We start from the raw sequence: 15,519 nt of genomic DNA on the forward strand, positions 1-15,519 counted from the left end.
TCGTAATTCTCCTCAGCCAAACTAAAATGGGATGAGATATTTAATTAAGATGTTCTACAAATATTCTATTAAAAAACGCAGCTATCATGGGAAATAGATGCTGCTCTTTCCTGCCAAATTCCACAAAAAAATATCCAACATCCTTTCGTTCTCCCTCCTCCTCTTTTTCATGCCCCCAGTCCCCCACCCACACACAGAGGACACTGTTACATCACTCCAAGTACAAATCTTTTTGCTGCCCTCATTTCCCAGAGATTAACGATCAGGCAGCTCAAATCAGCTTTCCCCACTGCACTGAAGTCAAACATTAAATGGCAAAGCCCAAAGGCTTTGAATGCATTTCAGTCAGAACAACCTGAGGTGTGCCAGGCCTGGAGATGCCACAATTTACCTTAAAGGACAGAAAAGAGAATTACAAAAGTCAGGGGCTAGAGGATTTTTTAAAAAATCATCATGTCTTATTTGGAGTCAAGGGTTGTGTCAGTAAAAAAGGGAGCTCCAGAGCCACAAATAAATGGGACTTGCAGAAGGAGGCAGAGCAGGGTGGGGGTTATGGAGGATGAGATGGGAGTCATAACCTTTATAGGAAAGGATAAAGATGAAATAGCTCACCAGGGAGCCCATCAGTGCCTCCACAGAAGTCAGACTAATTGCCTCAGAGTAACCAATTTAGAGTAATTTTAGAGCAATCCTTGCTCTGAAAGAGTTGAGGGTCAAGATAAAAGTAAATTTGGGAGTTATTTTTCCTTTCATGCTGGCCTGAAGCAGTAGCAATCTTCTCCTCAGCTCTGGGCAAGCTACCAAAGGGGCCTGGGCTTGTGCTGAGCCAAGCCCCATCTCCAGGACAGCCACACTCTGTCAAGGGCTGGAATTCTTCTACCAGGAATTGGGACTATGAGAGGTTGCCCTGAGCTCCCTAAAAGCAAAGTGGCTTTTCCAGCTTCCTACATGCATGACAAAGAACCCAGTTAGGCAGAGTGTCATTGCATGCCCAGCTGCCAATCAAACTCCTTTTCACTGCCAGAATTATCCCAAAGCAGGCTCCATCCCAAGGAATACTCTGACAGGCACATCAGGCCAAAGGACTGTGCTCACCAGCTGAGGTTCCCTGAATGCAAAGGCAAGGGAAAAGGAGGATTCTTTCTGGCACTGGGAGTAAATAATTAGAATCTGGATTGATGAGGCCCTCTGAGCACTCAAGAAAGGATTATCTATCAAAAACCATCCCAAAAGCTCAGCTCAGGTAGGCACAAAAGCTCTGCAGTGACCACATCTGCTGGAAGGGGAGCAGTGCCACAGAGAAGGGAACACTCACTGTGTGTGTCAGGACAAGTCCTGCCTCAAGAATGAGGGAAAGCAGAAAAGGAGAGGCTGAAGGATTTATCAGATCCCTCAAAACACAGCAGGATTTGGTCAAACATTTTGAACCAACAACAGAAATTGTACCTGTTCCAGCTCAGATTGAACCAAAACTTCAAACCAACAATTTGCACAGAGTGAATTAACACATTTTCATTACTAAAAAAAAAACCAAAAAAACAACAAACAAAAGCAAAGCAAAGGTAATTAAACTCACAACCTGCCTGATGTTATATCACTTTTACTTCAAAAATTGGAACATAAAATGTAAAAAAACCCCACAAGACACAATGTTTGCTTCCCAAGATTATTTCCAGAGCAAGACATCATTCTGAAGAACCCAAAACAAACCTGTTATTATTTGAGAGAATAAATCAGTATCAAACTCATTAACAGTCCCATAGGTAAGTACACAATAAAATAAACAGTCTCACAGATTATAAGCAAACATGATATAGGCTGTGGCTATGGTAAGTCAGCCAGGAACAGCACTGAGCTCAGAGAGACCCTGGAAAAATACTGGTACTCAGCAAATTACAGTCTAGACAGCCTCCTCTTTTCCCAGAGGACATTTATTTCCTCCTAGACAGCTGCAAACACTATAGAAAAAACCTTAAAACCAACCTGCCCAAGCAACACAATCAGATCTTCAAACAAACCTTTTTTAGGACGGGGTTTTGTTGGCTCTGTAGCCGCTGGCAATGAAGAAACCTGAAAAGACAGAAACCAGGAGTAGTAAATATACCAGGCAAGGTTTCTGGAAGCTGTGTTCCAGAAAATAATCAGAAAGGACAACTGGCAAATCCCAAAGGAGGGCATAAAAATAGCAGCATTGCTGCTGGACAAACTCTGCCCTGCCAAGCAAGGCAGAGATTTCTGTTGCACAGCTCGATTAAATAAACACCCTCATTGTGCAACACATCCCTGTTCACGGGGTCACTTCTGATCACCTGCATCCTGGGAAGTGATCTTTATCTTGCAAAAAACCAGCACATTTAAGAACCTAATTACAGATCACACAGAAAATAACCCAAAAGCATTTATCATAAAACATTTATGAAGTTAATTAGGGCAAAGCTGTTCCTGGGGAACCATCTGAGTCCGCAGGATTGAGCACAGGGATGTCCCATGACATGGAGGGCACAGAACCTCCCCCAGCAAACACTGTCCAGAGCTCCCAGTCCATGGAAAATACATTAATTTTGTATTATTTTTTACTTTGCATCCATCAAACCTTCACAGAAGAGACATGGGTTTACACAGGAAAGTATTTTTATTTTTCACTCTGCTTTATGGGAAGACACAACACAGGATTTTACACACTTGTGTCACTTCCCCTCTCCTTAATAAATAATTATCAAAGTCAGAGATTCAGTCAATCTTTGTTCGTTGCAATGCTTTGGGAACATTTTCCAGTTGAATTTTTATTGGAGATGGGGCAAATCAGAGAGGCTGAGACATGAAAAATAATCCAAGAAAGGCTCTTCCTGTTTTTTTTCTACTGTTTAATTTTTCATTTCTTAACAGTTTCTAAAATTTTATTGACTTTTCTGATTCCTATTGTGAAAAACTGAGCTGCTATATTCACGGAATTACCCAACTCCGACCGCTCCATCCTCAGGAGGAATAACCAGCACAAACACCTCATTTTTTTACATATTGCAATTTTTTTTTTTTTAATCTGCAAACCCATCATTCTGAGTGTTTTCACTCTGCTAAGACTTTCCTGGAGTTTCTCCTATTTCCTCCTCACCTGAGTAACTTTCTACCCATCCTTTTGTCCGTATAATTTCTAAGTACACTGAACAACCCAGACCTGCTACTGATCCCTGCGGGGCTCCACAGCAACCACCCTGCACCCCAAAAAACTAAGGAATTATGGAATGGGTTGGGTTGGAGGGACCTTAAAGATAATTTCTTTCAGGCCCTGCCATGGGCAGGGACATCTTCCACTATCCCAGGGTGTTCCAAGCCCTGTCCAAGCTGGCCTTGGGCACTTCAGGGATCCAGGGGCAGCCACAGCTGTGCCAGGGCTGCCCACCCTCACAGGAAACAATTCCTTCCCAATTTCCCATCCAACCCTGCCCTCTGGCAGTGGGAGCCATTCCCTGTGTCCTGTCCCTCCATCCTTGTCCCCAGTCCCTCTCCAGCTCTCCTGGAGCCCCTTCAGGCCCTGGCAGGGGCTCTGAGCTCTCCCTGGAGCCTTCTCTCCTCCAGGTGAGCACCCCCAACCTCCTCAGCCGCTCCTTCCCCATCTCCATTACTCTTCTCCTGTTCCAGCACGTACCAATCGATAATTAACGATTACCTCAGCAAAGGCTGAATTCCCCTCACGTTTTCCACACCAAGTGTGCTGATTAAAAACTCGCTCCTCAAAAGAACTTCCCGCCACCGCCGCCGCCCCCCGCTTCCCTTCACCTTCCCTCCCGTCCCTCGCCCCTCCGCTCCCTGTCGGCCCCTCAGCCCGGGCGCCTCTCTCCCCTCACCGCGCTGTCCGGCGGCTCGGCCATGGCCGCGGCGGGCGGGGGTTGCCATGGCGGGCGGGGGTTGCCATGGCGCCCGCCGCCACTTCCGGCTCGGCCATGGCCGCGGCGGGCGGGGGTTGCCATGGCGCCCGCCGCCACTTCCGGCTCGGCCATGGCCGCGGCGGGCGGGAGTTGCCATGGCGGGCGGGGGTTGCCATGGCGCCCGCCGCCACTTCCGGCGCGGCCATGGCGCGCGGGGCACGGCGGGAGGGAGGCGGCGGGACTCCGCCCCCCCCTCCGGTTTCGACCCCGTTTAACCTGAAAAACACCCGAAAAAACACAGAAATAATACAATGTCCGGCTTTTCGAAGGTTTTATTGGGCACTCCGCGGTGTAGAGGCTGCCAGACAGGAGGGATAGCCGGGGAAGCTCTGAGCGCTGCCTCCCCGCCCCACAGTAGCAGCAGGGAGGGAGGCTGGGATGGCGGATTTTACTTTCCCTTCTATTCCCACGGTGTCTGTGGGGATGGTGTCCCGCCAGCCACGTAATTCACCTGCGAGCGCAGGAAAGGAGCTGCAGCAGTTTCTCCCACAGAACAGGGCTCGGTCATTGTCCTTGGGTGTCCCACAGGAGCCCCCAGGCCGGGATTCCTTTGGAGAGGAGTGCCCGCATCCTTGGCGTATTCCTTTGGGGGAACACGGAGTGAAAACCCAACGCCTCCGTGCTTCCACCTGCGCCCAGCCCACCGCGCTCCAGCTTCCAGTTTCACCGCACGGCCGGAGAATTCCCAGCGGGAATGGCAGCGATGGATCCGGGCAGGGCCGCTCCCACGCAGCTCTGCGCCATCCCACCCCTCCAGCAGCTCCGGGAACAACGCGGCGAAGCGGCTCCACTCTCTCACGTTTGATTTCCAGGGCAAATAAAGGGAAAAGCAGGGATGCAGGGACAAAACCACGTCCACGTCCGTGGAACGTCGGTAGGAGCAGTGAGGGAGCCAAAGTGACCCCACTGCCAGCTGGAAACAGCATCCCGTGTTACAGCCCTGCCTGGGATCTGCCTTTTTTATCTGATCCCTTCACAACTTCCATCCCCTGGAAGCTGGCAGAGCGGCAGGAGGCTTGGAGGACACTTGCCTGGCGAAAAATACCACAGAAGGAATTCCTATACAGGAGTAAATTTAATAAAACCACCACCAATTGTTTACTTTAACATAGCTCTTGTTACAGAAATCATAAAAATGGACTCAGTAGCTAAACTCATTAGTTCTTTCCCCTTTTAATTGAAAAATACTCCGCTGATTTCAGCTTCTACTGCACTAGATGGTGTGTTAAATAGTTGCCAGGATAGGACGCCCAATGATTGAGCCCAAAACAAACACAAAGACAATTCCATCAGCTTTCCTTTTCAATGTTACGACTCGTTATAATGAAGTGAAAATTAAAACAGCAAGAAAGGGTCCATTTGACAGATGAAAGGTGGAGGGAGAGGAGATCCACAGCCGAAATCTCGCAGGAAATCTTTGGAGAAGTGGTGCAAAACACCCCTCCTTGTCCTGCCTCGGGATCCAAAACAAACCTCTAAACACACACAAACACACACACACACACTCACACGCCTCCTCTGGGATCACAGCACGTGTCCTGCGTGCACCAGTGGGAACAGAGAGCTGGATTTGGGCAGGTAAAGATCCGGGGCCAAAAACAAACCAAGAAAAAGGCAAGGCATCCTGAACCAGAGCTCCAGGAGCTGCGAGGGGCCGCGTCCGTCGCCAGCAATGGATACACACACAGTCCTGGGGGAGGCCCTGGACAGGAAGGAACTGCAGGAAGAGGAGAAACCAAACTGCTCTGGAAAAAGCCTTCCAAAAAGAAAAAAAAAAAATATATATATAGATATATTCACTACACCAGCACACGCTTCCCCCACCCCAGCCCAGGGAAAAAAAAACAAAACCAAACAAAAGAATCAAACTGAAAGAAAATGCACAGCAAATAGACATAATCTTGAAGATTTTTAAAGAATAAATATTTTTTTGTAATTAAACATTATGCAAACACGTGCCACGCTTGCTCTTTGTCCATGCATATGCGCTATATACAACTTTGAAAAATACTGTGTTGTCCTCTTTTTGTTTTAAAAGTCATATACAAAGGTTGGGTTTTTTTTTCCTTGCTGTGTACCCCCCTCCTTCCCTCCCCAAAAATCCTCTTTTACAATGAGCCAATCCACATTCATCCGTGTATTTGGGTAGCAGAGAGGAGGAGGGGGGTGGGAGAGCCACCCCCCCTTACCAAAGTCCATCAAAATGGCTGGTTTGGACATGAAAAGCAGTGTCAAGAAACTGGTTTAAGTTTCATCTGTACTACACACAGGAAAAGAAAGAGAAAAGAAAAAGGAGTCGGCTTGGAGGATGAAGCTACGTTACAAGTTAAAGTTGGAGGGTTTTTTAGTGCGTCTGTCACACTCTTGGCCGCCTAGAATACTGTTGTACAATGGTTTATCTACCTTTTTTTTTATTACAATATAATTTACTTAATTTTTCTGTTAACAAAACAGAATCCCGGTACTACAGACCAGCGGTGTAAGAGGCAGAGCAGCGCCCTGGGTGGGTTTTATTGGAATTGCATGAGCACTCTAGGATGGGAAAGGGTTCAGAGTTCATTGCTGCAGGCCGGGCTCAGTCCTCGATGTACTCCCACAGGTCCTTCTCGTAGCCTTCATGCACGTGCTGCAACAAAACCCTCCGCCGGCTCTCGCAGTATCTGCAGGGGACAGGGACAGCATGGAAAATGCACATCAGGAATCATGGAGCATCCCTGGCACCGAGTTATCCAAACCCACAGCCTGCCTCACTTCTCAAAGAGGTGATCCCCCGAGAAGGGAGTTTGTATTTACAGCCTGTTAACAGTGCTAATTAAGACTTTCATTGCTCCAGTCACTCAGCTCCAGGTCCCTGGCTGGAAAACCAGTGTGCAAATTCAGAGCTTTTCAGGCAAAAGTATCCCCAGAGCCTCTACAGCTGAGAAACCTTCAGGAATAGCTGAAAGAGGAGGAAGCAGCAGCTGTGGTTTAAAAAAGTCCGAGCACAGGTTAGTGGAGACACATGGAATGGAATCGGCTCTCCTCAAATGTGGGCTGGTGCCTGCTCTAAGTCCCATCTGGACAACAAAAAGCCATGTGTTAGCTGGGAAAAACTAGCTGGAGGTGCTCAAGGCCAGGTGGGGTGGGGCCACCTAGTCTAGAGGAAAGTGTCCCTGCCCATGGCAGGAGGTGGAGCAAAGACTGACTTTAAGATCCCTTCCAACCCAAACCAGTCCATGATGAAAACCTCGGGAGCACTGACACAGTTTTAGATGGACATGGAAGCAGTCCAAAAGGTTACTGGTCTGGCTGGAGAGCAGGTTTCACCTCACATCCCAACATATGGCTCTCAGAGGGACACTACACCCATGGAGTATTCCCACCCAAGCTGACTGAAAAATGCTGCACATAAAACTGATCCAAGAGTCCTCCCAGGATCACTGATCCTGAGGAAAAGGGATATCACAGAACACAGCAAAGGATATCAGGGTCATTTTGGGTACGTTAGAAGACAAAAAGCACAGAAACATTGAACAAGTTCAGGTTCCAAGAGCAAACTGTAAGTAAGCATCTGAGAAGCTCTGGCTGCTGGGAACCCAGCTTGCTTGGCAGCAGTCACACATCCCTCAGGAGAAACCTCCCAGTGGGAAGCTATCCCTGACCACAACACACACTAGCACCTGGCAGGAATTCCTCACCTACTGCTCAGGACCTTATCAGAGTGACTGATTTATCCATCAGAGCAGCTGTGGCTCCCATCACTGCTGTCAGCTGGTGCAGGAGAAACCCCTGTACACAAAGTCCCATTGATTTTCAGGAGCATGTGATGGCAAACACGCGGTCTCTGCTTTCCAAACTTCAGTTATTTTTCTGCTGGATGGGTGTGGGGGGCTTAATCCTGTTTTCTAGATATGTCTTTGCAAGCAAAGAGATCCAAACAGCTGAAACTAAACCAGCCTGGAGGGCAGTTCCTGCAGCTTCCCAGAGCTCTTTAAACCCACCTGATGATATCCTGCTCCCAGTCTTGCATCAAAGGACACTGTGCAGGACATAATTAAGACATGACTGAACTGGTTAATCAGGGACCTGCACGGGCTTGACAGATGTATTGTTACTTCCCAGAAACGTGAAGGAAGATTTGGGATACTGTTTCCAAGCAACTCAGAATACATTGGTTGTAATTTCACCCCTACAAAAGCATCCAGGTTCACAGGACTGAAGTAAACAAGCAGCTTCACCTGAAATACCAAATTACTGGTGGCCTTAAAGGGTAAATTACAAAATGTCTTCAAAAAGAAGGTCAGGAAAGTCTTGTCCAGCCCCAGCTGTGCTGCCAAAGTTGGGCAGGATAAGGCACCAAATCTTAACAGCTCCTGCCACGCCGCACAGTCCACTGAGTCCTACAGATCACCCTGCTCTGGATATTTTCTTCCCCCTAAACCAGGCATAACAAATTCAGTGATTTTGGCAAAATGCCTCAGAAATGCAAGCCCTAATCCTGTGAGTCATCCGCATTTTCAGCTTTGTACTTTTCCACTGTGCTGAAATTATTCCCCTGGGACTGAACAAAGCACTGCTCATTCTGTGTCACCTGGACCCCAGTCCCCTGCTCCCCTTCCCAGCTGGGCTGGCTGCTCTCTCCCTCTTCCTCTGGGACAGCTTTCCTACACCCACGTTTTGCACAAATGGACCCAGCAGACAATTAAAAGAGCCAATTGCTCTCTGCTGGCAGCTCATCCCAGGCCAAAGCTGGCAGCTTGGAACAACAAAGTCACTCCTTGTTCTTTGGCCCTCACTCTGCAGATCCCGTTCTGGTGCTGGCCATTCCCACACGCTCCTTCTGTGCAGGAACAGCAGTGTACTGAGAGCCACTGCTTCTGGACACAGGACTTTTTCCATTCCAGGGTTGGATCTTCCAGCTCCTGCTCTGCAGAGCAGATGGAAGGCAGAGCTGGGAGCCTCTCCCCACAGGCTGTCACTTCCCCTGAGAGCTGGTCCCAGCAGGGACACAAAAACACACTGCCAGCATCTGCGTGAGGGCTTCACTGGGAGGATTTGGGGCTGGCTCAGGGCAGCGCTGCTGCTCTCAGATACCCAGGGACTGGCTGATCACAATGGGTGGCACAAAGCCAAGAGCAAACAGCTTCCCAAGGATGTGGCTCTGGAGAAACTGTATCTTGGCAAGTGCTCAGGTCACTACCTGACACAGGGCATGGCAACACTCAGCTGCTTTGAGAGAAAGAAGTGTTCCAACACAAACCTGTACTTATCCTGTACTTTCTGCTTTATGTCTTGCAGCGAATCTTGGGATATATCTCGCTCCAGGTACCCAGAAAGCACCTCTGTAGCATTCTCTAAGTCTGCTTGGTTATTCTGTAAAGACAAAAGAAAAAAAGTGCTTGAGGGGGAGCAAAGTAAAGGGGGAATTTTTATTTCAGCGCAACTGGAATCAGTACCAAAATAAAAAAGTATTAGATATCATGGAATCCCAGACTGATTTTGGGTGGGAAGGGACACTGAAACGCATCCACTGCCATGGGCCACCTTCCACTAGACCAGACTGCTCCAAGCCCCATTCAACAAAGCCTTGAACACTTCCAGGTATGGGGCAGCCACAGCTTTGTGATTCTGTGACTACTCCAGCACACGATCCTACACAGTGCCTAGATAGCCTCTAACTTTTGCACAACAGAATATTAAACCAGACTAAACTGGGTAAAAGTGAGGACTAGAGGCTCCCAAGCATTAAATCTTATTTCCTCAGTTTTGCAATTTGAATTCCTGATAACCCCATTTTCTCCTACCTCAAAGATAATGGACTGATTATTCTTTTTGAGGTAGAAGGCAAAGACGTAAGTGTACATGAGTGTGGCACGACACTGGCAGAGGACGTCGACTGCTTTCTTCAGGAACTGCACCTCGATCCAAGACATGTTGTGCTGCTGCATCTCCTCCATCTTCTGCTTCACCTGAGCATAGAGCTTGTGCTCGAAGCGCAGGCTCTGCATGTGGTTCATGTAGCGGTTGCAGTAGAACAGGTACCTCTGCAGGGCTGCTCGGGATCGCTGTGTTAATTCCCATTAGGGAGAAAGAAAACAAATAGTTAAAACAAAGTAATGGCTGCAAGAGAAGTAAACCCTTCACGAGGTTCTTCCTGATCCAGAGAACAAGCTTCCTTTCCAAAGGAGGCTCCTCTCCCATCGTGTTGGGCAGACGGCTCCACGCGGCCTCGCTAACCCTGGGAAGCGCCCTGGCCACTTCCCAGCACAGCTCTAACATCCTCACTGCCAACCTCTGAAGCAATTACCATCACACTGCTCAAGCCTCATCACTTTTGTATTTCAGCCTCTCGACTCGAGGAACAGCACTCAAATGCTTCCAGTGTCATGACAAAAGATGATGTTTTGTTGGCGGTTTTTTTTTCTAATAAGGAATTCTAATTACTGTGCGTGTGCTAAGAGGGCAATCTCAGGTTGATTATAAAGCAGGGGAAAGGCACGGTGTGCTAAATAGTACAAGAGAACCAAGATGACTCAATACACAGTCATTAATCTTACTTTCTCCACTGACAGACCAGCTGTAAAAAAGTAACACCATGGGCATGGTTCCACTCGTGTGCTATGGATGTACAAAGGTAGCACATAGCAGGCAAAGCCATCCCTATCTTAAAAGTCAAAAGACTTAACTGTCCTTTGGATTTGTGCCCGAATCCGTGAATTCCTTCAGAGCAGATGTGTAGGTTTACAGAAAGCACATCACAGGGCCGATGATCTCCCTCATCACCAAAGGTTATGGACTCACCTCCTGTGCATCCCTTGCTGCCTTTGCATCATCCTCATTGTAGCGATTACAGTTGTACCTGTAACAGGGACACCGATTCCACAGATTTCAGTCCAAATCCGTGCCGCTTGCCTCCTCGCCTTCCAGCAAGGCACGCTCCCGAACTCACCAGGCAGATCCGTGGGGCTCCCAGGGGCCCAGACACACCCAGCAGAACTCCGCCTTGCAGTTCTGGTTCCGACAGACCATGTGGTTGCAGCCCCCGTCCTTCTCGATGGTGACGTGGCATTTTGGGCATTCCTGTCCACAGGACAGAGAGCACCGTTAGCAGGGCAAGCATGGAACCCCAACAGCCTGGAGAACTTGGAAAGGTTCCCATGGCAGTCAGACAGAGCACGTCAAGTGAAATACATGATTTAATTCTTCCCTTTGGACATCAAGATCCTCTTCAGTCAGGCCATAAAATACTTCCAAACCCGGAGCAGTTAGATAGAAAAAACTTAAGGAATAACACATTTTATCTATGCTGCTCTCACAGAGGGACACTGAGCGAGTCACTTCATGACCTTCCCCAAAATCCCAGCAGAGGGGTGGTCTCTAAGAGCCTGGGAAGCATGTGGTTTTCCTCACCACCAAGTGTCTGTTCCACTCTGGGACTGAGACCAAGCCGGAATCACGCTGTTACCAATCCGAGACACCTGCAGCTGAAACACGCCATCCAGAAAGGATCTGAAAACATGCAGCAAGACTCTAGCATGCTCCAAAGAAGCTGCTGTCAGCTAAAGAGACACTTCTCTTCCTGAGGTGTTTCCATGTTTCCCATCAGGTCCCTTTTTTCCCTTCATGTGACACTTCACTGAAGACTTTTCCATAAAAGCTCACATGGGGTTTCCCTTCCAGGAGTAAGGCTTTTGACAAATGTGAGTATCTCAAAGGGTAGGCTCTGCAGAGGGAAATATCTGGGGAATATAACACCAATATCATGGTCTCCATGAGCTTAGAAATTAACAAATCAACAAAGCAGCAAATACAAAGAAAAAAACTGCATAAATAAAACCAAAACCATTTTAGACTGAATCAGCTCCTCAATCCAGCTCATCCTACAAACACATCAGCCTTCATGAGTTACTGCATGAGCCAGTTTTTATACGTAATGCAATAATAAACATATCCAAACCAGTGATACACACACCTGTAAAATCAGCTGCAGCTTTTGGGTGAAGCATGTGAAATCCCCTCCCCAGTCTGGAGCATGTCTTTGCTAACCACAGCAAACAGTTCCTACCATGGCATTCAGATAAACTCTCAGTAAAGGAAGAAACCAACATGCACAATCACTCCAGAACTGCATTACACAATCCAACAGGTTCTTGTACACCCACTCTGAGTGCTCCAACTATTACTGCATTTTATACAAGTTTGCCAGTTTGTATTGTCACCATCAGGAGAATTTGCACATCAAACCAATGGGATCAAGCAGCAACCAAGCACTAAAGAGGGATTTTCCAGACCTGCCTCTTTCCCAGTCATCTGTGTTTATCCTTCAGACTCAGTAACTGTACTACAGAATAAATGAAGCACAGTAGCTCCTGTGCTGGTCCCCTCAAGGGCACAACACCAAGATGTTCCCTAGAACTGTCCACAGGATGGATACTCAGCCAGGGAAGCTTGTTCCCAGTTAGCCAGTGCAGTTCTGTGATCTTCAAAGTCAAAAATGGTCCCTCCTTCGAGCAGAGCACTCAGTGCAGCATCTATTTCCCTTTTCCAAGCACCACTCCTCCCTCTTCCAATCCTGCACCAACAAGTCAAGACTCAAATTTAGGTTTATGCCAGCAATGTCCTGCTTGGTCAGATCCCTGCTCGGTCTGCTCATCAGCCAGGGTGTCTCTCAGCACAGACAGTGGCCCTGTCCCACCACGATGATGCTGGGGCACACAGCCAGAGGAGGTTGTGGAGCTGTGCATTCTTGCAGACACATCCATCTCCTCCCATCAAGTGCCCACATCACTCGTGGGAGGTGCAGCTGATCCACACAGCAGCCGTGATCCTCCTGCTGAGCAAAATCCTACAGCTGTGAGAGGGACAACAGGTCCCAGGCGACCAGCCAAGCTGGAGAGGTGCCACAAGCACACATCCACAGCATAGGGATGTGGGGCCATCTCACCCCCAGCAAGGCTCTATCAGGAGCACGGAAATTTGGCCCTCCTGTCTTTCAGGTGGGACCAAGTTCAATTGGGACCAAGCTTTCCAGTGTGTCCACAGTGCTCAGGGCTTTGAGCTCTGGAATGCAAACAAGGACAAAAAGACCCTTCCAGTGCCTCTAAGGGCTCCAGGAGAGCCTGGAGAAGGACTTTGGACATGAGGGAATGGTTTCCTACTGCCAGATGCCAGGGTTAGATGGGATATTGGAGGAAATTGTTCCCTGGGAGGGTGGGCAGGCCCTGGCACAGGTTGCCCACAGAAGCTGTGGCTGCCCCTGCATCCCTGGCAGTGCCCAAGGCCAGGCTGGATGGGGCTTGGAGCAGCCTGGCACAGGGGTCCCTGCCCATGGCGAGGGTGGAACTTGATTTAAGGTCCTTCCAACCCAAACCATTCCATGGTACTACAATCTCATTACAGCCCTTTTCTCACAGGGAATGCCATCCTTTCCACACCTTTATGCTCCTGTCTAGCAAAGCACAAGGAAGAGGTGATGCACTATCTGTGAAAATCCCTAAAGCTGTGTAAAACTGTAACATTAAATATTTTTAAAAATTAAAGCCGTGAAAAGCACATACTAAAGAAATGCTGGACACCAGTAGAAAGTAGTAACTAATCAAGTCACCAACAGAACAAGAGGGAGAGATTTATAGATACATGAGGATAGGGAAGGAAGATCTCCCTGAGAATTACAGCTATGCAACAACCCAACAGGCAGCAAATCAAGTTACTAAACCTGCAGATTATTGTGCACATTATCAGTCACAGCACAACACAGAAGTGACCTCATTAACATTGTTCCACTCCAAACAATTCCGTACTGGGCTTGTAAACAAAAGCCTGGGCAAACCTGGCAAAGACAACAATCCTGATTTTATTGTAAAAGTCCATGCATACATAAAGCACCATAAACCTCAGCTGCTCTTTTATGAAGAGGAAGCTAAATAGAAACATTCTTCTTATTTCAGGGCAAGTGAAAGAGATTAGTCCTTTCCAGAACTCCCAGAGGGACTGATGGACATCAGCCTCCCACAACCACATTCACAGCAACACCTTCACCCCTAGCCCATCCTATAACAAGAAACATCAAAACCACAGGGATTTCTTAATGAAGTTCAACAAAACCCAAAAGCTTAATTATGGCTAGCACAAAACAGTACACTGTTCTAACACCTAGAGTCACAAAGCAAAACTTTTCAAAACAGATTTTAAACACCAGTTCATCTGAGAAAGGGAGATGGCACTTGGGCACCTTTAGAAAAACACAGCTCATGGCTCTGGCATGGTGGGAAATGAAGGAACAGTTTGGTGCTGGTGCCCAGGAGGATTCCCTATCCTGCCAGAATTTCCACGCATTAGAACAAATGCAGGATCTCCAGAAATTACAGAGAGCACGTTAAGCCATTAAAAAGTGACCTGAAAAGGGAGAGAAGTGGGCTCATGCCATTTTATCTCGTGCACAGGAGAAAAACAGCCAATGGTTCTTTTGGAGAAGAAAATGTGACTGGTTTATCCATCAGCCCTTCCTGCTCTGTCTGATCTGCAAGGGAAGGATGGGGATGTGCCAAAACCCAAAGAAGCAAGGCTGGGGCTTTTTTAGTACCAGATGAACAACTTCCATTAACACCAATTTAAGCTCCACAATAAAAAGCAGTGCCTTGTGTGAAGGCCAGCACTGTCACCGCCTTTCTTCTTTTCCCTTTGTTATTCCAAGAGGCAGAGATTAAAATCACACTCAGGTTCCAAAGAGGTTTCCCCTCCTCCTTTTAGACCAATTTCAGATAGTCTTGATATACCTCAAGAGCCCAAAATAAATGCACAAATACAAGTTTTCTCTATTTTTCACTCCTTTGGATGTCCACTTGACAAAAGTAATGGATCTCTGTGGTTCCTTTATTCCCAAATACCCAAAACTTGCAGAGTTTAACTCAAGAGAGGAAGAATCAAGTTTGTCAAACAAACTGAAAAATGAAGAAATGCGCAAATCCTTGGACTATTAAGCCCAGTTCCTCAAGAAGACTGAGAATTATAGTCTTGATAAAGAACTTGTATTGCCTTATCTCGACTTTATATTAATCTAGTTAAGCAGAACTCATGTGAAAGTAGCTTATTTTAAGAAAAAAAGCAATCTACTCTGGCACATTCTGCTGCAAGGGCTGTATCTTTTGTAGAAGGAATTTAGGTCTCCTAAGTGCAAGTAAATGAATGCAAAAGAATAAAAAAATCATATCAGAAACCACAGAACTCACTACTCGAATCTCCTCGTTTTCCATTCAGACCACTCTACATAATTCATCAAAAAATGCATCACATCATTTCAGTTTGGGAACAGAACCCAATTCAGCTGGGTTTCACTCTTCTGTTCTCTCACACAATTGCCTAATCTTCCTTTCCAACTCCATCTCTCAGGACAAGCCGGAACAAATGTATCTCACATTCTCCCGTTGCAAAGGATTATCCAGATTTCAAGCCCGCATTCCAGAGGATTGGTATTTCGCTTTTACACCTTCATCTTGGTATGACAGGAAGTCTCCTTCCCTGAGAGGAGCCCACATGGGACAGGGCTCACGCCTGGATGGCTCCAGAAAGCGCTTCCCAAAAGCCAGAAACAGCAACGGAGCGCGTAGTCACAACT

The 15,519-nt window shown here is 47.5% G+C and overlaps 2 protein-coding genes across 3 annotated transcripts in view; both read right to left on the bottom strand.

Annotated features, from left to right (window-relative positions):
• Positions 1 to 3,921, bottom strand: part of BBS4 (Bardet-Biedl syndrome 4) — a 34,720-nt gene extending 30,799 nt beyond the window's left edge. Inside the window, exons 1-2 of one of the 2 annotated variants that reach the window (XM_021554277.3) lie at positions 3,846 to 3,921; positions 2,019 to 2,070 (exon numbers count right to left, since the gene is read on the bottom strand). In XM_021554277.3, the coding sequence (XP_021409952.2) occupies positions 2,019 to 2,070; positions 3,846 to 3,869 (76 nt within the window). In that variant the 5' untranslated portion in view covers positions 3,870 to 3,921. Of the gene's footprint in view, positions 1 to 2,018; positions 2,179 to 3,845 lie in introns of those variants that run through there. The other variant, XM_031505780.2, reaches the window with a different exon arrangement.
• A 1,061-nt stretch (positions 3,922 to 4,982) lies between these two features.
• Positions 4,983 to 15,519, bottom strand: part of ARIH1 (ariadne RBR E3 ubiquitin protein ligase 1) — a 50,184-nt gene continuing 39,647 nt past the window's right edge. Inside the window, exons 10-14 of the mRNA XM_021554262.3 lie at positions 10,855 to 10,985; positions 10,707 to 10,764; positions 9,710 to 9,970; positions 9,166 to 9,278; positions 4,983 to 6,586 (exon numbers count right to left, since the gene is read on the bottom strand). Of these exons, the coding sequence (XP_021409937.1) occupies positions 6,502 to 6,586; positions 9,166 to 9,278; positions 9,710 to 9,970; positions 10,707 to 10,764; positions 10,855 to 10,985 (648 nt within the window). The 3' untranslated portion in view covers positions 4,983 to 6,501. The remainder of the gene's footprint in view (positions 6,587 to 9,165; positions 9,279 to 9,709; positions 9,971 to 10,706; positions 10,765 to 10,854; positions 10,986 to 15,519) is intronic.

Source organism: Lonchura striata, chromosome 11 (assembly GCF_046129695.1).
Source record: "Lonchura striata isolate bLonStr1 chromosome 11, bLonStr1.mat, whole genome shotgun sequence".
NCBI classification, from domain to species: Eukaryota; Metazoa; Chordata; class Aves; order Passeriformes; family Estrildidae; genus Lonchura; species Lonchura striata.